This window comes from Lissotriton helveticus, chromosome 6 (assembly GCF_964261635.1).
Source record: "Lissotriton helveticus chromosome 6, aLisHel1.1, whole genome shotgun sequence".
NCBI classification, from domain to species: Eukaryota; Metazoa; Chordata; class Amphibia; order Caudata; family Salamandridae; genus Lissotriton; species Lissotriton helveticus.
In genome coordinates, this window is record NC_136067.1 from 225,711,708 (window position 1) to 225,735,797 (window position 24,090).

At 47.4% G+C, this 24,090-nt stretch overlaps 1 protein-coding gene across 2 annotated transcripts in view; it reads right to left on the reverse strand.

Moving 5' to 3' along the window:
- Positions 1-24,090, reverse strand: part of CYP39A1 (cytochrome P450 family 39 subfamily A member 1) — a 265,029-nt gene that overhangs the window by 138,733 nt on the left and 102,206 nt on the right. For both annotated transcript variants that reach the window (XM_078647646.1, XM_078647647.1), the window contains exon 6: positions 5,063-5,158. In XM_078647646.1, the coding sequence (XP_078503772.1) occupies positions 5,063-5,158 (96 nt within the window). The remainder of the gene's footprint in view (positions 1-5,062; positions 5,159-24,090) is intronic.

Here is a 24,090-nt window from a genome sequence, read left to right on the forward strand (position 1 = left end):
ATGCATTGTTTAGTCACATTTGTGGTTAGGGCAGCGTTGTAGAGGCACACGTGGTTCAGCCATGCGTGCATCTATCATACAACCTCTGCAGATACATAACATGAAGTGGACAATACAAACTGAAGGTAGAGTGAGATATGGTGATTCTCTAACACCATTTAAAAATCCAAAGTTGTAAATGAATTCAGTGCCATTTTCTGATGTTATTGTCCTCAGACACATATGTTGAATTATTAGTTACTTTTCCATCCCCTAAAAGAATGCTAACCATGGCAACTCATGGCTTTACCCTTTGTCTACTCATTGGGAGAGCCAGGCGTGGTTCTAACCTGCCTCAATCAAAAGGGCGGCCTCTAGCTCAGCCATTGCCTTCATGGGACTAGTGAGCCAATTTATGATTGAGCCGGGCATCCCAGGTACTGCTTCTGTCCCTCTCTACTGCCATTTGTAAAAGACAAGAAATACTAACCACTTTTCCGCTTGAACACTTCCTATGAACACGGATTTCATAATGCAGAACATGTAAGTTAATGTGTGCTGACAGCTGAGCGACCACTCAAATATGTCTGACTCATGACATAACTTGATAGAAATCTCAAAGGCCTCTTGGTTTAACTGCCTTCATTGAGGTGCTGAGTCACTTCATAAAGCATTCTGTGTGTTAAGTCAGGGGAAGCTAGTTATTTTAACATGAAAACAGTGTGTTCCACCTTCCCTGACACCTAACCTTGCCCTCTCTTCTAGGAAGACTTTTTATATATATGTATGTATGTATGTATGTATACTCGTGTACAGTGGAGTATTTAATGTGCAGTATGTGTAGATATTTCATTTTAAAACTAAACATAAAGGATGGGTCCTTGGGAGTCACACAGGAGAAAGAAGAAAATACATATATAGTGGCTGTGTTGCAACATGTGGACAAGAAGCCTGGGCTTTAATACGGGCTTCATCTATAACAAAACTGTTAAAAAAGTGCAACTGCTATCATGTAAAGGCATTTCTCCACAAACTATAGTACACTATGGGCATTTAGCTGTGCAGAACCTAAATGAACACATAGGGCCTTGTGGAGTTACTCCAAAAGGCAGGTCTTCAGCTTCTTGAGAATCAAAGTAGTGAGAAGGAGGCTCTTATGTGTGGGGACAGGTCAGTCAATGTGGGAGAAGGCTTGACTGCTGGATCTGGTTTTCCATATGCATGGAAATTTGTGCAAATAGGAGCCAGGACAGGCAGGGGTGTCTGGAAGGTTTGTGAAATCAAATGCGATTGTTGAGGTGTGCTGGGCCAGTGTGATGTAGTGCCTTGAAAGTGTGGGTGAGGAGTTTGAATTGTGCTCATTTTTTAATGGGAAACCAGTGGAGCTCCTTCGGGTGTGATGTGATGTGAGTGTGGCGTGGGAGGTTAAGAGGGATTCAGGCCTCTGCATTCTGAATGGTCTGAAGTTTGGGGTGAGCTTTTTCTTCATCCCCGCAAAGAGGCTGTTCTGCTAGTCCGGCTTGCTTGTGACCAAGGCTTGCGTGACAGTTTTGCGAATGCTGATTTGGAGCCATTTCAAAATCATCCTCAGCATCTTCAGGGTATGGAAGCATGAAGCGGTGGCAGCACTGACTTGGGCGGTCTTGTTGAGTTTGCGGTCAATCGTAGCTCTGTTGGCCACCAGGTAGAGTCCAGCGGTGATGTGCTCTTCTTGAAGATCATGATTCCAGTGTTGTTGGTGTTTAGCTTTAGACAGATGGTCTTCATCCAGTGCGCAATTTCAGTCATGCAGGAACTGCATTTGATCCGGGTAATGGGCATCTTGTCCATGGAGGAGAGAATGAGTTGTGTGTCATTGGTGTAGGAGAGGATGTTGCTGTTGTGAGAAATGATGCTGGTTTGAGAGATCACGTACGTGTTGAAGCAGGTCTGGCTCAGGGAGGACCCTTGAGGAGTTCTGCAAATGAGGTCGCAGGTGTCCGAGGTGTATGGTGCCAGGCTGACTGATTGGTAGGAGCAGATCCACTTTAGTGCATGTTCTTGTATTCCGATGTTGTGTAGTCGTTGGACGAGGATGGGGTGTCAAATGCTGCAGAGAGGTCCAGGAGGATGAGGGCCACCGTGTCTCCTCAGTCCGGAGTCATGCAGATGTAAACTGTGGTGGCTATGAAGGCAGTTTCCATGCTGTTGTTGGGTCTTAAACCAGACTGAGTGGTATTGAGGAGCTAATGGTCAATAAGGTATTCGGTAAGGTGGCTGTTAATAATTTTCCTTGGCCGGGATTGGGAGCAGGGAGATCAGTTTGTAGTTGGTGAGCGTTTAAGGGTCTTCACCAATGGGAGGACAGTTGTGCATTTCCAAGCATCTCAGAAGGCCGATGAAGAGGTGGAGGCATTCAGAATGGGTGTGAGCACCCCACTGATTGGTTGTAGTCCTGAGGAGTAGGCCTGGTGAGGGCAGGGATCCGATGGGGCACCTGAGTAGATAGACCTCATGGTGGCGGTAGTTTCTTCTGGGTTGATGACAGGCATGTGGTTAGCATTGGTTCTTTGGATTCCATTGGGAGGTGGGTGCTTGGTGAGGTCTGTTGGGTTGGATTGCGGACTGAAGTTACTGTAAACGGCAGTGATTTTGTAGCAAAAGAATTGAGAGAGACTGTTGCAGAGGTCCTGCAAGGGGGTGATTGAGTTAGAGGTTGGGTGATAGTGAGGCGAAACCTTTCACAATGGCTAATATTTCTTTGCATCTTTTGGTGCTGGCATCGATGTGGTCTGCCAGAGCAGCACATATGTTGGTCCAGATCATTTCATGGTCGTGTCTTAGGGCAGATTTGAACGTACTCCTGTCTGCATTGTCCTGGCTCATTCTCAATTTGCACTCCAGTTGTTTTCAGTGTTGTTTCATTAGTCTGAGTTTCTCTGTGTACCAACTGGCCTGGGGTCTGGATCTTGTATTGCTGTGTTTGAGTGGGGCCCGGCAATTAGCGCAGGAGGTGACCCAACTGTTGAAATTCTTAAAGCCTGGCTTTGGAGAGGCTGTTGCTGTGTTCGGTCGGTGGGTCTTGAGATTGGTATTCCAGTCCTTGTCAGTGTTGTTGTACCTGTTTCGGCAGGCTGGTCTGGTCTGGCGGTGGTGCGTGTGTGTGTGTTGGATCGGGATGGGGATGCTGAACTTAACAAGGGCATGGTCTGTCCGAGTGGTGAGGCAGTACCGAGTTTCACAGTAGTAGAAGCTCGAAAAGGGTGGGAGCGATGGCGGCTCCCTGTAGGCGAACATTCATCAAGGTGAGGCCGCCGTCCAAGTATTTCCCTCCTCGCACCTAACGGCGCGACTACGGTGAATCTCGGTACTACCGCAGTGTGCTTAAACAGCCCCAGACCAGAGTGGGTCTACCCTCAACATACAGAAGTTAGAAAAGAAGGGGAATATAGGGGATCTTTAGTTTTGACGAAAGCCGTAAAGACCCGTGTTAGGGCTACATCTAATCCACTGAAACATGTTGACAAATATGCAGCTATGAGAGGTGAGGGGCTAATGAAAATCCCCAACACCACCATCCTATTTTCATTTTTATCCTGACTGGGAAATCCAGGAATAAAGTATAACAGCAAATATTCCAGTTTTAAACTTTATGTTCTGCACTAATATCTCTATTTCATGTTTGTATTGTCTTCGCCTCCCCTTTCCTCCACCCCAGGCATTGGTCTGCGTAGGGGTGTTGTTTATGAAGCCCTATGACGAAGTATGCCACAAACTGTGGGTGAGGGCAGTGTTTAAATACTAAGCACATGCCACTAAATGCAACAGTGTAAAACCTAATACTCCTACATTCTTTTGTTTGTATAGATATCTCTGCGGGAGGTTGTTGTAGGAGTCCCCCCCCTTATTTTTGTGTGATTAACTGGCAGAAATGGTACTCTGTCGCTGTTGCAACAGAGTACCATTCCCAACAACAAATAAACCAGGCCTTTAGAGTTTTTCCCTAAGGTGAAACCAAGATCCCTTTTCAGTAGATTCATTTTGTGAGATATTGAAAAAGGCTATTAGTAATACCAAGTTTTGGGGGACGGTACTTAATCTAAGGAGAAAGTGTGGTCAAAGGAGTTACATTGTTTTAAATTAATGTGGAACCAAAAAATACTCTAGCCTTACTTGACTCTTCTGGTGGGTCATCAGTTACGCAGATTTGTTTCACCTCTTTAATGCCATATGACAAACTGGTATGAAACTGGGTTAGAGAACATCACATATCACCTTTGTAATAGTGGGACTCAATATCTCAACCACGTGTTGCTTCTGTTCCCTATACTAAAGACAACTAGATGGTGACATTTACAAGTAAGCACTAAACGTTTTTGATAATTCATTATTAGTATCGGATGTATTTAAAAAGATAAAATGCTTTTAACGTTTTATAAGCATGATTTTACGCTTTATGTCATAATATAAAATAGTATGTTGAGCTCAGTTTGGAAATTTAAATCAAACTTGAACAAGCATTCAAACATACACCTACTAGTCTCAGTGATGTTTTCAAAGACTCTTCGAAGCTTAAGACATGTTGTTACTATCAAAATCTTTACTTGCCTTTTTCCAGCCCATCAGGACAAAGGCATCAAAGACATCACCTCTTCAGTCTTGTAGAAGAATAACTGCAAACCCGCTATAGCTGTTACAGTTCTGGGCAATCAAGCAGACATTTCTGATGATTTGAGATATTTTCTGCGGATATACTTAACAAGGTCTCACTTAGCATTTTCTGTCCACTACACTATGGAGACATGTATGGGGCAACACAAGAGTCACATTAATCTCTTGAGTCACAATGAGGATGATGGTGATTACATTTACATAGCACACTCCTATGGTAACCATCTCTAGATATTCCAACAATTGTCTTTCTTATTACATTTATGTGTATTTGCAATTTGGAAGCCATACAAAAGGTAAGAGACTGCTTCAGCCTCCCGCAATGCCACTTATTCTGGTTATGCTCTATTACTGTATTAAATTCATGTAATTCAATAGGCCATTTCACGCAAACACACAAAAAAAACTAGTCTTTTTATTCCAATGTACTTACAGGATTAGCATTAGCCTGAGATGCCCAGAGGAGTAGCATGCTATTGTTATGTGTTGAATTTCCCTTTAAGGTGTCCAAAAGATGTTGCAACAAAGTCTAGGATTAAAAAAAAGAACAAAAACAATTTCAGATTGTTCAGCCATTATTTTCCATGGACAGAAAATGTGAACAATTTTTGGTCTTTTGTTCACATTTTTTTATAATTTATGGTTCTTAGTTTACAAAATCATGAACAATCATAACAAAATAACCACATTTCGTATAAAAATAGAATAGCTTTAAAATGTAATTGCAATTTGACAATACTTTAACTGTTGTGCAAAATCATTGCTACATTTCAGTTATAGTCTTACAGCACCTTCTCCCGTAAAGTGTTGAAAATTGTCATGAATGCTTTTATTATAACAATTAGTTTTCATAGTAAGTATTATCATTTTCAATCAATTAGGGATTAAATATTGAAATGTTTTTTTCTGTTGGCTAATATTAAATCAGTCTAAGACTGAACTAAATGCTACTATGAAGTGGCAAATCTGACAGAGATTAGCATATAAATACTTGACCTGTGTTTTTTCAGATAAGCCTGCTAACAAAATGATGTTACCTGTGTGTTTGCCAATACAGTTATTTTGAACTCTGAAGCAGACTGCTCAGTATCACAGATTTTCTGACTGTAATAATCTTCTTGTATCCTTTGCTGCATTCTTGTCACTTTTCCCATACTCAGCAACAGAACTAGAAATACTGGGGCATTAGAAATAATGGGGTCACCTTGTAACCCTCAGAACCTGGGCGGGTAATTAAGCAAACAATGATGGTTCTGTTGGAAGGAAAAGTATACTTCAACAAGGTATTTCAAACTTTAATGAAACTCGTGTGCCCCTGGTTGGGTACAGACGTAATAGTATCAATCTTTAGACACTGATCCCAACTGAATGATAAAGTACTTATTTAATGAACCACTTTCTCAATGTTTAAATATTTCAAGTATTGATTATACTGTCCATACAAATACATACAATACACATGGTGCTAAACAAAGTGATGCGTGAAAGATTAACACAGATTATACAGAAACAAAATTACATACAAATTACAGATATTTGGGGATGTCGAATGTCAATACAATAGTCTTTTTAGGAAAAATGTATCCTTTAGTTCCTATCAGACTTTGTGCAATTCGATCTCTAGTATGTTACGTCGACGTTTCGACCTTGTTGGTGATGCGCTGACTACGTGCATCAAAGGCGGGTCTTCATCAGGACTGGGTAAGTGATGGACAGCCTGGGGATAATAATGACAGTGACGAAGCAGACATTTCTATGATACCAAATACATATGATTTCAGGCCTATAGTCTTCTTTGAACTACTAAGGAAGGACACCAGCAGAAATCCACAAAATGGTCGCACGCTCCATTTTGTGTGTCAGTCAGCTGCAACGTGTAAGCAACGCAAGGCTTTCCGAGAATAAACATGCCAGCTTCCAGCTCGTTATTGCAACACGTCTCATTTTCGGTAAAACATGTCGACATGACCTACAGGCCTGACCGGTCACGTACGAGTCAAGCTCACGTATACCAGAAATACAGATTTCACCTTTAGGGGAAAACCCAAATCTGCTTGTAGATGACACGTGGGCAGCAACACTAGGGTATAGACGGATTTCAAGCCTTCAAAGGGTATCACACCACATTTGCTCTTCACTGATTGGTCCAGCAGGACCTAGCCTGATCCAGATTACGTATGCTATGATGCCCATCCTGGGGGGGCTTATACCTATATAATGCCTCTGCACTGTCATACCAATTGGGCACTCAGTAAGCTTTGCTGAGGTCTCCGTGCCGCACGTATCTTGTATTGTGATTGCATTCTGATTGCATTCTGATTGGGTTACCAAATAAATATGCAAACTAAAGTGCTGAGAGCGAATTGTTTATTTCAGTGTTGTCATTGACCTTTTTATTTTTCACAGTCAAATACTGAGCTTCTACATTTGGTGGAGAGAATGCGGACCCAATACGACTGATTGGCTACATCGGCGGAGCGGACACTGGTGGTCGGACCCTTTGGCACCCTTCTGAGGGCGGGGATTTGAGGTGATAACGTTCTGTTTATTTATCTCTCCCCGGCCTCTCTGGTTTGCTGGAGGGGTCGGATCCAGTGGACGGTCTGTTTGTTGCCTCTCTGTTGTCTTTGGTGTATTCCTGCGTTTTTTCACTCTCAGCACGCTTGGGTTGCCTCCTTCTACCTCTTCTGCCCTTCTTGTTCTTGGTTTTCTATGTCTGGGCCGGTGTGCCTGTGTCCTGGGGACATTTACACGGCCTGTCCAGACTCCATGTCTTTCGTGATCCCTTTTCTGATCACCTTCTTCGTTCTACTGGTACTGGCTATGGTTATATATTTTTGTTTTTGCCATCACTCTGCTCAGGAGGTGACTCCTGTTTAAATATTTCTCTACCTTCCTGCACTATTGACTTTTCTTTGTTTCTGTGCCACCGGCGTGTGTTCACCTCTGTCATTGCTGCCTGAGGTCCGATGCCTGTTCTCACGTACATTTTTTGTTCTAAAGGGTCTGGCATTGGTCTCCTGCGCCCGGTGGCTGGTGACGGCAAGCCTCTGAAGCATTCCTGGCCGGTAGTAGCTCTTTGGTGATTTCGGTATCAGAAGGCATTTGGCCTGCCATTGAGGGCGAAGTTCTGCACCCTTTCCCCGCCGCAGAGAGTCACCGGCCGCTGGGACTACGGGACACCCTCGCCAGACCATCCCCGTTGGTTGCAGCGGACGTCGGTATGCTCTAACAGACGGGACGAAGCCCGGTGAGTACACTTTGGGGGGGGACTTTCATCCTCCAGTATTGGGTTGTAGCAGTTGGCCCCTCGTTGTTGAGCTGTGGCAGTTTTTGCTCCCCTGTGGGTGGTAGCAGGTAGCACGCCGTTTTAGGGCGTGGCGGTTTTGCTCCCCAGATTGGCACATAGTGTTTGTGCCTGTTAGGTATCGCGATACAGGTGGCCTGGTTGGCTACTGGATTTTGTTTCTACTGTGTATTGGTGGGTAGTGGTTTTATTTGTTCTGATGAGCTCTGACTTGGGTCCAACGCCATCGCCCGCGCGCCGTTGGCCTAATATTTGGGCATTTATGAGGAACGCTCCAGGCGCTCCTGGCTCTTTGGCTAACGCCCGTCGCCCTGCCTGGGTTCCGCCTCCACCCTCCCCCTGGAGACGTCCTGCTAGGCACCAGAGTGGTTCTAGGTTCGTGCCTCTGGATATTTCTCGGCACGAAGAGGGGGGTGTGACGCTTGGTACACCAGTATTTCTGTTGTCAATATTTTTAGGGTTCATTGCATTCTTTTATTGTGTCCTTGTGATGTGTTTGGCTTATTTGGTGGCCAAATACTGTTAGGTACGTGGGGTGTTTTTCACTTGGTACCAGGTTCTAGATTTCCTTGGCCAGCCTAGTCATCTACTCTGGGTATTAGAACGTTACCTGACAGAGATCTGATAAAAGACCTTTACATCACACACCCATTAACCAACTTTGCCAAATAGGCACCCCCGTCCATTATACTCTCTGGCCTCTAATAGGGGACTGGCTGTAAAGACCGATTGAAGGGTACTTGCCTAGAATTCCAAAACTAAAAAGAATTTCTAGTATCCCCCTTACTCCTTTGGGACTAAGCACAACAGACTCACACGCATTCTCAGCACACAGGGTTTTTTCTACAGCGCTGCCGCGTAGGATCCCCAGAATTTGTCCTAGATGTTTTATGTGATTGTCTGAACTGCACGAAGCAATTCACCACTATTGCTCTATTGTTGAATGTCAGCACCCTGTGGCACAGCCACAGACAGGGTCTGTTTTCCTATCTTACTTATTTCACAGGCCATCAAGGCACAACATACAACCAGGATCTGGCTTCTTTCTTCCTTGTGAAATAGCTTTGGTGAATTGGCACTACATGAACTGTTGGGGCGATTGATGTATGGCTTTCTTGTTGCAATCTTGCAAATACTGTGTGGCTGAAATATATATGAAGCATTTCTGTCAACCTATTGTATTACATGTTACCGTGTTAAGTTAAAGTCCACCCTGCAACCCACCTGTCTGGTATACTTGAACAGTTATTTGTAAAGCGTTTAGGACTAGCTGCTACACAGAACACACCACAACTCAACAATGGGTAACAGCAACAGTAAAAAGAATTTAGATACGGCTCAGCCAGCCCCACCCAAGAACTCACCTGCATATAATGTGGCCATAAAAAGAGGCTTAAGCTCAATTACGTACACACAAAAGTGGCACGATCTCACATCTAAAAACCCGGATCTCCAGTTCCCATGTAATGGCACATATGACATGGCAAAATTGTCATACTTGCGCCAGATGTTAAATTTAAAGGGAAAGAAGATTAGAAGTTTGGAGTGGGAGGCTTTCCATAATTGGGACTCTATGTTGAGCGAGATGCGTTCAACAAGCGCAGTCAAATCAAAAGTCCACAGTGAACTTATGGAAATTAAAAGGAAAGTATTACAGGCAAAACTGGAGGGGAGATGGAGAAAAGATCAGCTAGACGTAGTAGGCACATTCCCATGCGTCCAAGTTAAAGAAAATGGGCAGGAAGAAGGTGAGGCAGGGGTAGACCAAATACTAGAAGATATTCTTTTGGGATGCCTGGGTGGTGATTCACCGCCGCATGCACCTGAGCAAGAACCCGCTGAGCTAACTCCCGGGGAACGAGAGGCAGCCATAACCTTTGTACGCAGAGCACTAAAAGATAAGGTTGCGAAACCAGAATTGGAGTCCATCCAAGACCTGGGTAGTCTGAAACTGATGAGAGAAATAGCTGTAAAAGCCGCTTCAGATTACAACGAGAAGAAACACAGTATTCTCAAAGAATGTGTTAAGAAAGATGTTAAAACACCTAAACACAAGATGTTAAAACACCTAACACAGACCGTGGCAACAATTATTTGAGGATGAATCACAGGATGATTCATTCAGCAAGTCACAATGGCACTCACTAATATGGGATGCATTTACATACGTCCACCACACAGAACACGACATTTCAATACTGGAGAAATGTCTAACAGAAACAGAATCAGCTCCAGAGAGCAAGAGACGGGGCAGCCTGGGGGGGATAGTGGGAGGAGCTCCTGCCTCCAACCCTAACTCACCAAAATTGATGCTAAAGAGCGATTCTTTAAATTGTAAAGCACTATTACAGCGGATGGTGGAGGGCTCACTAACAGTGGACTCATTTATACAAACACAGGGCAGAAAGTATTTAGAGAAAACACTGTGTTGAAAGTTGGGCTGAAACCGTCAACATTATCGGCGCCCTCTTGCTCTTCTCGAATCCTTTCCGTACACGTAAACTACCGCCATTTTGAACACCATGGCTTCCCTGCCCCTTTTTGATAACCAGCGCGTCTCTCTCCCTCTCCTAGCCTCACGGGCATCCCCCGCATGCTGGCAACCCCCCCCCCTCGCCCTCCCATGTCTCGGGTCATAAACCCCTCTTCAGCGCAGCTCTGCCTCGGAATCCCCTCCTGTTCCCAGCACGACACCTCCCTTCATTCCTTTCATGGTCCCAGGCCCTTTGATACAAACCCCCTTTTTCCCCGTGTGCCCGTTTGTCTTCCTCGTTCCCAGGCCACCACCTGACTCTGCGGATACCGTTTATTGCCCCCAGTACAGTAGGAAGCTTCCTCCCATCAAAGGACCCTCGGGTCAATCAAAGCCCCCACCCTACGAGATCCGATCGAACCCCACACATTCCGTGAATCAGCGGAATATCCAGCTGCGCGATGATCATCACCTGTTGTGACCGGGGCGGGAACTTCAACTGTAACTATGTGTGGGAACGGGCCTGAAGGGGAGGTTCCGGGGATGTCTTTCCGTGCATCAAAGGATTAACGAGAATGTGTTTCATGCAATAAAGTGATTAACTTATGTATAAGAGGCCAGGCCTCAGAGATGCAGGGAGAGCACCTCAGAACGATACCTACTGTCCGTTTTGCTGTGTTCTCCTCCGGAGAGAATAAAAACCTTGTTTCCTGCCTTCCAGTCTCCAGCGCCTGCCTCTTCAATAGTTAACTTCTTTGTGGGTTCAAGAGGCGACACCGCCGGGCAATACTTAAGGATCTTATATTCTGGTTGGTAGCGTTGCCCCCTTTTAACAATTGGCGTCCCAAGCGTGGGGCCCATCAGCGACCCGTGGATCCAGTGGGAGAGGTCCTGACGACAGAGTGAACGACTGCAACGATCGGGAACGCGTCTGTCCGATAGACCCTCGTCTGACAGCCGATCATCCGAACTTCACTGGTTCCGAACAGACCTCTCTCGAGTGATCTACGGTCCTGACTGGGAACCATCAGGAGTGCCGCGAGGATAACGGAGAAGAGAGGACGATCGGGCGCTGGATTCGGAAGACAAGAAACTGTCCATGCGGTCCGGGTAAGGTCGTGTAATCACGACAAGTTGCGAAACGATTGCTTGATTGCTTGATTGTTTAAAAAAATACTAGTATTGCTCTTTTTATTTATTTGGAGATTCACTGTCTGCAAACGGAGAAACAACGGGCTCTCTCTTTGCAAGCAGTGGAGGATAGGTAGGGCAGCAGCCGTGCTTATTTTTTCTCCCCCACTCAATAATTACTTGAAACTGAACTGTTGTTCGCAAAACTATTGTTTTCTGGAGATTCTCTGTCTGCAAACAGGGAAGAGACCACCCTTTTTGCAGATAGTGAAAAGGGTAGGTAACGCAGATCTTTGCGGACCTACTCATTCTCCCCATTGAATATTTATTGGTCTTTTTGTTATTTTGATCCATGAGGTATTCACTGCCTGCAAACAACGTAGAATAGAAATATTCTGTCCAGTCTTTGCACCTAGTGATAAGATAGGCAGTGCTGACTTTTTAGTCCCTCGTTACGAGCCGTCATGTCTGTCTTCTCCCCACTGATTAGTAGCCTGTTTAGCCCGGACCGCTTATTAGAGATGGACCATCCAGCCCCGCTGGAGGGCACCCCTAATAAGGACATGTTCATGAAGCATGGATTGACCGCTATAGCCTATAGTAAACTATGGCATAAATATACGAAAAAAGGTCAAGAAAGCCAATGGCCCCTGATAGGATCCTTCGATGATGATAAAATAAAAACGCTAGAAACTGCCCTGGGTAAAAACAAGACAACACCCACTATGCTTGACAGTTTCGGCATGTGGCGAAAAGAAACTGAACAACGTAAAAAGAAAACTGAGAGTAGGTTGGAAAAAGAGCTGCGAAAAGCAGCCCACCTAGCTGCCCAGAAACTAGAAAAAGAGATAAAGGAAAGAGAGAAAGCTAAACAGAAACTAGAAATAGAAACACCAAGCCAGTGTCCGGTTAGAACTCCCTCCACGCTCTACCCTGATTTACCCTCGAAACAACGAGCCAATGAGGATCTGCTGTTAGGTCCTCCTATCATCTACATGCCCCCTCCATACGCCCCTTCCCAACCCTTGGCGCAGCACGCGCCACCCCCAGGTACAAACGAAGGTACCGCCACAGCTTCGGCCCCAATGGCCTCTGTGCCAGCCGAACCCCTTGTATTAAAAACCACATCAACAACAACGTTAGACGACCATGAGACTCGAGGGGCGGGCCCTGCAAGAACAAGCAGACTAAGCAAAGATGAGCGAGCGGGGATCGACAAAATAGCAAGGACACTGGTAGAAAGGAAGGATGATGAAGAGTACATCACGGATATGTTCAGCTCGTATACAGGGAGTCACAGACGACATTTTACCGTACGACTGTGTTATCATGTCTTGAATGCATACGAGGACCGATATCGAGACAAAGGTCCCGAGAGCCTTACGACTCTGTACCGGAAGGTCGATATCGGGGATGAGGGCGAGTGTGATGTGTCGGACCTCCTTACGCGTACGCTTGAGGTTTTCCGCCACCTCACTGAACGAAAGCCGGGAGCTAAATCCGCAGCCTCCGTAGTGACCGAACCACCAACCGAGCAATCTAACACCATGATGCCGATACGAGAGGCTGCCCCTTACTGGGTTCCTCCCCGAGGTACAGGGACTCACGATGATGCAAACAACCAAGATGCGAAGGGAAGGGTAGTGTACAACTGGGTTTACCAGCCATGGGACCGGCAAGAGATACTGACATTCCGGAAATCTCTGCCCGACCTACGTAAAAACCCCACTGCCTTCTATACTGAATTGGGTACAGCCCTGGGCTCAACGATTATGACCCTGGCTGACATCGACTTGTTCTTCGGGTTATGTCTACCAGCTGATGTGTGGAAGCAAATCCGGAAAGTCGACCACCTTGAGCTGTTTGGACATACCTGGTCACAACTCGATGACCTGGATAAACAACGGGGGCCAGGACAAAAGCCTTTGAAATCCATTCTAGACCTTCCAGATAAAATCGTAGAGAAATTAAAAACCCTGATCCCAGAAAAGAAAGTGGACTGGTCGATAGTGACGGCCTGTCGCCAGAAACCCCAGGAGGATGTATCAGAATACTTCTCCCGGTTTGAAACGGTGTTCTCCGATTACAGCGGCCAGGACATGACCACTGCAACCGGACACCATCTGTTTGTCCAGAATTATGGGCCTGTCATCGGAGATCTCCCAGAAACTACAGGCCAGCGAGAGTAGTTGGGCAGCCTCCAAACCTACAGCGATTCTCCAAATGGCCCAATATTATGAACATCAGAAAAATGAAAACGATAGGGCAACAGAGAAAAAGAAGAAGGACTTGAAAGAGAGAGTGATGATTGCCAAACTACAAGGGGTGACTATAGGACGAGACCAATACCGGGGAAACTACCAGACGAACGTCCCCAAGACTATATTTCCCCAAGACCGCACTCTGACTTCCTACAGTGGGCGCACAGACCTTAGAGAGAACCAGTGCGCTTTCTGCAAAGGGACTGGCCATTGGAAATCCCAGTGCCCAGTTCTTCTGGAAATGATCAGAAACAAAGACCCCAGGGACGTGGCAAACGGACCGAGACCTAAGGGACAACAGCGAGGGCCCCCAAATGACGCGACTAACGACAGATCAGGCAGACCAAATACGTTCGATCGACCCAGGCAGAACCAATATCAACAATCTGACTATGAAGACACCCACAACTTCGCATAGGGCTGCCAAGGGCAAGGGAGGGATCCAGTCGAGCTCTATGTTGACCAGCAGGGCCCTTACGTCACTGCTAAGGTCCTGGGTACCAAGTCTCCATTTCTGGTAGACACTGGCGCAACACGTAGTGCGTTATCTAAACGACTGATTCCAAGGGCACCCTTGTCTGGCTCACTCATAACATCGACAGGTTTCGATGGAACGCCCTCCACTAACCCTTTGTCTGCCCCGATTCTCTTTGACGTAGAAAACAACACCACTGACACCACGTTTTTGCTCTCCTCCAATAGCCCTGACGCCATTATGGGACTTGACTTACTAAAACACTTCCGAGCGACGATCAGATGTTCTCAAGATGGAGTTCGAGTGTTTCTTTACGACGCCGGGACGCTCCTTCGCTGGAGCAGCCGTGCGCAATACAAATAGCCCTAACATAACATAACATAACATAACAACCCCGTTCTGCTTAGACATTGCTCTCCCCAACACATGTTTTCCATCACCGACGCTGACACATCCCTGCTTGACACTCTGCCTCCGTATCTGTGGGCAAAAGCGGATTCGGACGTAGGGCGTATGTTGATTGACCCAGTGTACATTACTGTCCGACCAGACGCAACACTCCCAAAACTTCCACAATATCGGATATCGCCCGAGGGCGAGAAGGCATTGGTAAAGATTATCCAGTCACTGATAGACGCAGGAGTGGTAGAGGAAGTGGTTAGCAACATTTGCAACAGCCCTATCTTGCCCATTATCAAGAAGCAGGGAGAGGGAGATGAGAAAGCATACCGCTTTATCATCGACCTCCGAGAGATCAACAAAGTGGTGGTACCCCAGTACCCTGTGGTCTCAGACATCACCACCATCCTGACCTTGATTCCATCCACTGCCACCACCTTTACCGTCATCGACCTCAAGAACGCATTCTTCTCCATCCCCATCCACCCAGACAGCCGATATCTCTTCGGCTTTACCCTAAAAGCCCGCTCATATAGGTTTTGCCGAGCGCCTCAAGGCTACACAGAAAGCCCTAGCATCTATAGCCAGGCCCTCAAAAGAAAACTAGACCAAGTCCAGTTACCCGACGGAGTGGTGTTGGTACAATATGTCGATGACATCCTTTTGGCAGCCGACACCACCCCTCTAGCGGTTACCGCCACCATTCAACTCTTGCACTTCCTTGCGGAAAATGGCCACAAGGTCTCCAAGAAGAAGTTGCAATTCTGCCTACCCCAGGTCACTTACCTAGGCCACCTTTTGTCCAAAGATGGAAGAAAACTCACTCCTGATCGAATCCAAACCATTCTAGATACCCCTGTCCCTAAGACCCAGAAGCAGGTTCGCTCCCTATTAGGCCTCACCTCCTTCTGCCGACAATGGTTACCAAACTTCAGCCTCGTTGTAAAACCACTGCTTTCTCTGCTAAACAAAGACGTCCCTTTCCCACTCCCGTGGACCCCTGAGTGTCAAACTTCCTTCACGGAACTGCGAGATGCCCTTTGCTCAGCCCCTGTCCTAGGTACCCCTGATTACAAAAAGCCCTTCTCCCTTTACACTCACGAAAGGGAGGGGTGCGCTTTATCTGTCCTGACCCAGACCATCGGCCCTAAGCAACGACCGTGCGCTTACTTCTCTGCCACTCTTGACCCTGTCGCCAGAGCCTTGCCTGCCTGCCTTCGAGCTGTAGCTGCTGCTGCAATCTCTATCCGACAGAGTGAGGGGATTGTACTCTCGAATCCCCTCACGGTACTGGTACCCCATGCAGTCGACACCCTCCTGAACCAAACCAAGACGCAACATCTGACGAGTACACGACTGACTGGATACGAACTGACCTTGCTTGCCCCCCATATCACCCTGAAAAGATGCACCACACTGAACCCGGCAACTCTGTTACCCTTGCCAGAGAACGATCCCAATGTGCACCCCGTGCATGACTGCGTGACTCTTACGGACGAACAGACCAGGAGTAGGGTCGATCTCAGAGACACGGCTTTCCCTGACCCCGACGGGGAGCTGTGGGTGGACGGTTCTTGCATCAAACTCTCCGATGGTACCACTTCCGCTGCCTATGCAGTCACCACGGCTCGAACCGTAGTAGAAACAGCCCGCATCACCCAGCGATCTGCCCAGGCAGCGGAACTGATTGCTTTGACACGAGCCTGCATCCTGGCAACAGGAACCACAGCGAACATTTACACCGACAGCCAGTATGCCTTCGGGGTGGTTCACCATTTTGGGCTCCTTTGGAGGGAAAGGGGATTCTTGACCTCACACGGCACACCCATTTTGCACGGGGATCTAGTCTCCGCCTTAATCGAAGCTGTCCTCCTCCCCAACAAGCTTGCCGTCATCAAATGCCAGGCACACAAGAAGGTGACAGACATTATTGGACAGGGAAATGCACTAGCCGACATCACCGCCCGAACGACAGCTGAAAATAGGACGACAACACATATGTACGTGACCAGATCACAAGCGGAAAAATGGACTGACGTTGGAGACACTATCAGGGACATTCAAACGGCTAGCGCACAACACGAATTGACTGAATGGACACGGGTGGGATTGAAAGACGATGAAGGCTGCTGGCGGACAAAAGACACGAACAAATGGTTGCTACCTGATTCATACTTGATTCCCATATTGACCATGGCACACTCCCCTGCCCACATAGGATCAGCCCCCATGATCGAACTTGTCTCCAGGGTTTGGCACAATGATAAGATCCCAGATTCCGCCAAACGCCTGGTCCAACAATGCTTAATATGCCTGCAACACAACCCCGGGAAAGGAACTGTAGTACCCCGGGGGGGATTTGGGGTCCCAAACCACCCATTTGAAGTTCTGCAGATGGACTACATCCAGCTAGACAGATGCCAAGGCCTGAAATATGTACTTGTTGTGGTGTGCGCATTTAGCAAGTGGGTGGAAGCATATCCAACCCGTGACAACACCGCTATGGCCACTGCAAAGGTTCTGTTAAAGGAGTTTTTCCCCCGTTATGGCCTCTGTCGTGTTTTATGGAGTGATAATGGCCCCCACTTCATAGCCAAAGTTATCCAGCTCATCCTAAATGGGTTGGGTATTAAACAAAAATTCCACGCAGTCTTCCACCCCCAATCTGCTGGACTTGTCGAACGACACAATGCCACACTAAAGCTTAAACTGGCCAAAATAGTGGCTACCACGGGCCTGAAATGGCCAGACGCCCTCCCACTGGCATTGCTATCGATGCGCTCTACCCCCACCCGACATCACTTAACTCCTTATGAAGTTGTCTTCGGTCAACCTATGAGCGTCTGGTCTGCTCCGAAACCGACTTCCATTCATGACGTCCCGGACGTCCTAATGTCTGATTATCTGTATAAATTGACTAAAACTCTGTCTGTCATTCATCAGCAGGTGCAGCAGGCCATCCCCGATGCTTCCAGGGGTCCGGGTCACGCCATCCAACCGGGGGACTTCGTGCTGATCCGGAATTTTCAGCGGTCAAAGAGTTTGGAACCCCGGTGGACGGGCCCCTGGCAAGTGCTGATCACCACTCGGACCGCACTTCGAGTGGAGGGGAAGAAGCACTGGCTGCACGCCCATCACTGCAAAAAGGTCTCCTCAGCCCTGGCCACGACAGACAACGTCAGTACCCAAGAAGAGCTCCTGAACAAAGACCGACCATCATTGAACTGCTATCCCGACACAGAGACACTTGAACTTTCAAAACATTCTGATCCCACTGTGCCATCTCGAGAAGGGTATTTCCTGCGTCGAAAGGAGGGAGCTTCGGCTAAGTAGGCCACGGACTAGGTTAAAGGATCTCAGAACGGTGACCCAAAACTACCAAGGGTTACCTGGAGAGAAGCTAAACTAAGTCCGTGGTCCTGCCCACTACCGAGCACCTTGAAAACGAAGATGATGGAAGCGCCAGATAAGAAGATGATGGAAGCGCCAAATAAGAAGCCGATGGAGACCACAGGAAATACCCACTACAGAAATCCGAGAACAGACAGATTCCATAGCTCAAAGACAATTGCACTCTTCATCGTAATCCTCTTCTGCTTCCTCCTCATGACCACGCTCTGGATTATGGAAGAACATGCACCTGCTCGCGAAACATTCCTAACCACTGCTCAGCCTACCACCATGAAGGAACATTATCTAATTTCGCTCTCTCCTCAACTAAGAGAGAGGCGAAAGGAATTTTGGAATAACTCTTTTGTGCAGCTGCTTCACCAACACAATCTTGCCACCAATGCCACCAACTGCTGGATCTGTGGGTTGCTACCCCATGCCACTGGACATTCAATACCATTCATCCCTTCACCCTTCTCTGTTCACGGCTCCTGCCTTGCTTGGCTGATCCTCCTGCAAGAAAGCTATAAGGACAATGCCACCTCCGGCAGAACCGTAACGCATTTCTCCCACGGAGTCCGGCGAAACAAAACGAAGATACACTTCTGCCCGCTGACCTCCAATGATTCAATCCAAATGGACATCCCGGCTAAAGAACGGATCGAAATGCAGGTGTTCAACAATCCAACCAGACCCACCTTCTCCTATCTGCGGAAACGAACGGCTGCCACTCTGACTGTGGCCTTGTCGGTTATCAACGTCACAGGCCACATGTGTGTAGAAGGACTTGGGACACAGCTGGTGGGTCGCAGCGCTTGCCGCTTTACCAGAACTTTGGATTCCACGGATCCACCTTCCTTTGTGTCATCCCCAAACATGTATTTCGTCTGCGGCACCAAGGCCTACACCTGGCTCCCCAAAGGCTGGGGGGGGGCACTTGTTTCATCTCCTTCATCCTTCCTCCGACTTATGTGGCCCCAGCGAATCACCATAGACAAAAACGAGCCAAAGACATTGAGCAAGCCGACTCAACAGGAGCACAGTTCCTCGATGCTATGAAAGGACTCGTCCCCCTCTGGGGCCCGATGGCAAACAGCCGTGCCATCCGACACCTGACTCAGGCAGTTGAGACAACCATGAACATCACAGCTGGTATCTTTGCTAACAACACTGCCGAGCTCCAAGCGGTCCGTCTGGTGGCTCTCCAGAACCGCCTCGTTTTAGATGTGGTTCTGGCGGACCGTGGAGGAGCATGCCGCATTATTGGGTCCAGCTGTTGTACATACATACCGGACAACTCACCCTCAGTGTACAAAGCCATTGAACATCTTCACAGACTCTCTTCGGAAGTCCACCAAGAACAAGGAGAATGGTCGCTTGGTGGTTGGTTCTGGGACTCCGTTAAGAACTGGGGCTGGAGACTGCTCACCATTATCCTGATTCCTGTAGTTGTAATATGTGGTCTATGCTTAGGAATTCAATGTCTGCCACCTCTGTGTTCTTTATGTGCAAGTTGTATTCTCCCCAAAACTGTGGACTTTGGAAGCGAACCCATGAGAGCATTATACGATACCGAGGTTAGGAATTTGATGAAAATTGACATTGAGTAAGCAAGTTGGCTAGATATGTTGAAAAGGGAGGACTGTTGAAAGTTGGGCTGAAACCGTCAACATTATCGGCGCCCTCTTGCTCTTCTCGAATCCTTTCCGTACACGTAAACTACCGCCATTTTGAACACCATGGCTTCCCTGCCCCTTTTTGATAACCAGCGCGTCTCTCTCCCTCTCCTAGCCTCACGGGCATCCCCCGCATGCTGGCAACCCCCCCCCCCTCGCCCTCCCATGTCTCGGGTCATAAACCCCTCTTCAGCGCAGCTCTGCCTCGGAATCCCCTCCTGTTCCCAGCACGACACCTCCCTTCATTACTTTCATGGTCCCAGGCCCTTTGATACAAACCCCCTTTTTCCCCGTGTGCCCGTTTGTCTTCCTCGTTCCCAGGCCACCACCTGACTCTGCGGATACCGTTTATTGCCCCCAGTACAGTAGGAAGCTTCCTCCCATCAAAGGACCCTCGGGTCAATCAAAGCCCCCACCCTACGAGATCCGATCGAACCCCACACATTCCGTGAATCAGCGGAATATCCAGCTGCGCGATGATCATCACCTGTTGTGACCGGGGCGGGAACTTCAACTGTAACTATGTGTGGGAACGGGCCTGAAGGGGAGGTTCCGGGGATGTCTTTCCGTGCATCAAAGGATTAACGAGAATGTGTTTCATGCAATAAAGTGATTAACTTATGTATAAGAGGCCAGGCCTCAGAGATGCAGAGAGAGCACCTCAGAACGATACCTACTGTCCGTTTTGCTGTGTTCTCCTCCGGAGAGAATAAAAACCTTGTTTCCTGCCTTCCAGTCTCCAGCGCCTGCCTCTTCAATAGTTAACTTCTTTGTGGGTTCAAGAGGCGACACCGCCGGGCAATACTTAAGGATCTTATATTCTGGTTGGTAGCGTTGCCCCCTTTTAACAACTGTCCCTAGCACGAGCAGAGTTAATGAACAGAGGACCCCAGGCACATTTAGCATATGCAAACCAAGCCAAGACCCAGGCAACCACAGGTAACAGCACCCAACTACCAGCGCAATATGATTGGGAAATAGGGAAGTTCGGATTTACAGACTCAGATTTAATAACATGGGAGGAGTCCAAGCTGCAGGACACGCTTAAATATGCCATAGATAAATTACAACAATGGAAGCAGTTAATACACACATGTGCAGTAATTGACGTGGCCCACTCCCTTGCCCACTCCATCACCACAGCTAACACAACTGGCACGACAGACTCTACCACAACAGATGTCCCATCACTTATCATGCCCCTACGGGAGATACCGCCACCACCTGGCAGTGCACCAAATGATTTAACATATGTTTATGTCCCATGGTCAAGGCAGGACATTAGCAGTTTCAGTAGAGACTTTCCCAGGCTAAGAGAAGAACCACGAAAATGGTATGAAGAGCTTAGTAGAATGTCAGCGTTAGGAGGATTACTGTGGAGAGACCTCGACACCCTATTTAACATCATCATCCCAAAAGACCTTTGGGAAGACTGTAAAAAGAAGGTGGGCTGGCCAGATGTTGAGCCAAAAAGGGCAAAGGGTGGGATGCCAGGCCCGGAAGTAGATGAGTTATACAAAAAGGTGGTGGAACATTTGAAGGAAAAGGTACATGAAGATAGGGTTGATTGGAGCAAAATTATGAATACTAAACAGGAGAAAGATTAAAGTGTGAATGCATACTTTGACCGCCTCCTGCAAGTATATAGACAGAACAGTGGACTGAAAAACCCTATGGGGGATGCAATGCCAGCACTGGTAACTACATTCGTACAAGGCCTTGCACCACCTATCAGAACACACTTGCAAACATCTTTTGTCTGCTGGCAGCAGGAAAATATAGGAAAAGTGCTCTCAGCGGCTAAATACTGCTCAGATTTCCAGTCTAATGCACAGGCGGTGGAGACAGAAAAATTAAAGAAAGAGAAAGTGAGGCTAATGGTAGCACAAGAACGGTTTTACATCAATAACAGAGGAAGAGAGAGGATAAGAGGAGGGACAAGAGGCACAGGAAAGCAACAGACAAATAGGGCACCTTCCATACCCCGCAGATCAGCATCCCTGCCACCACAAGGAACAGCATGTTTCTATTGTAAAGACCCCAACCATTGGAAAGCAGATTGCCCAATATTAAAGAAAAGAAATGAGGACAGTAGGTACAAACAGAACAGCGGGCAAGAGGGCAGACACCAACACACCAATTACCCTCGGCACACAGGGTACCGAGACAATGCGCAACAGGAAAATGAGCATCAGCAGCAATGGACAGGAGGGGAAGAATGGACACCAGTAAATAATGACTGGCCTCCACCGCCACCCCAAACATCATTCTAGGGATGCCTGAAAGTGGGAAACTGCGTGATAGCCCCAGCAATAGCAGTAGATCACTCCGGACCATATGTAGAGGGAGAGATATTAGGCAGGGTTGTTCCATTTCTAATTGACACAGGGGCTCAAAGAGCAATGCTGAAGGCACTAACAACACCCGAGGCTCCACTTTCTAGGACTACGATAACCGCAGTAGGCATGACTGGCCAACCTATCACAGAATACCTTACTGAGCCACTACAGTTTGTAGTAGGCACAATAACAGTGCACCACCAATTTATTTTTAGCAGGTTTTGCCCCGTGAATTTGCTGGGGAGAGATCTGTTATGCAAATTGCAATGCACCATACACTGCTAACCAGCATGGGTCCGTCTGGAGAGCAAGGCAAATGGCCTGATGGTACAAGCCTTCATGAAATGCACAGACCCCAAAATACCACCAGAACTACGCCATTGTGTCCCGCCTGAAGTCTGGGCAACAAGTGCCAATGACATAGGGCGGGTATTGAACTACCCACCGGTACAGATAAGACTGAAGCCAGGGGCAATTCTCCCAAGAGTGCCGCAATACAAAATATCTAAGGATGGGGAGGAAGGCATCGCACCAGTAATACAAGACCTCCTGAAGCAAGGGATCTTGAGAGAGATTCAATACAGCCAATGTAACACACCGATTCTTCCTATAAAAAAGGCCTCCAAGGGCCCCTGTCTATCGATTCACCCAAGACCTAAGAGAATTGAACAAAATAGTGTTGCCATCTTTCCCAGTGGTCCCAAACCCAGCAACAATTTTATCTAATATACCAGTGACAGCCAACACCTTCACAGTGATGGATCTTAGCTCCGCCTTCTTTACCATCCCTTTGCACCCTGACAGCCAACACTTCTTCTCCTTTAGTTTTAGACAAAAGAGGTTTTGTTGGACAAGGCTGGTGCAGGGCTATACAGAGTCACCATCCATCTTCACACATGCCTTAAAAACAGATTTAGACTCCCTGGTACTGAAGGAGGGGTCCACACTTATCCAGTATATTGACGATTTGCTATTGGCCTCGCCATCAAAGGAGGCTTGTGTAAAGGACACCATCGCTGTCCTATGCCACTTAGCACTAAAGGGATACAAAGTGTCCCCAAAGAAGTTACAGTTTTGCCTCACCTCTGTGAAGTACTTAGGCCATGAGTTAACAGAAGGGACAAGAAAACTTTTGCCAGACAGAATATCAACAATAACCCATTTTCCCAGACCCCACACTCAGAAGGAAGTTAGGGCGTTCCTGGGGGTTGCAGGATATTGTCGTCACTGGATACCAAACTTCTCTCTCATTGCGAAACCCCTACAGGCCCTAACACACAAAGACATACCTGATATTGTACCATGGTCACAAGAAAGTGAGAAAGCCTTCAATGAGCTGAAAAGAGGATTAGAGGATGCACCAGCATTAGGAATACCAGATTATAGCAAAGAATGTCACTTGTTTTGCCACGAGAAGAGAGGATGTTCAATGGGGGTCTTGGCTCAGAAACATGGAGCTTTCTACCGCCCCGTGGCATATTACTCTGCCACGCTAGACCCAGTGGCTTCAGGGCTCCCACCGTGTCTTAAAGCAGTGGCAGCTGCAGCCCTTGCTGTGGAACAATCAGACAACTTAGTATTAGGACACACACTAGTACTACACGTTCCACATGCCGTGGACACCCTTCTGACATCTACCAAGACACAGCACCTAACGAATGCACGCCTCACCAGGTATGAGTTAGTACTCTTGACACCACACATTATTATCAAGAGATGTACCACTTTGAACCCCGCATGCTTGCTCCCAACAGAGCATGAGCTGGAGGATTTTGATTCAGATGATTCCTTTCATGATTGTGCCTTGGCAATAGATAGGCATACTAAAATACGCCCAGACCTTAAAGATACACCGCTCCCAGATGCACAAGGAGAGTTGTTTGTAGATAGATCATGCCTAAGGGATGACACAGGAGTACTACAAGCATCCTATGCGGTGGGCACAGCTAATAGACTATTGGAAGGGGAAGACTGACAGCAGCAAAAAGTGCGCAGGTCGCTGAACTCGTG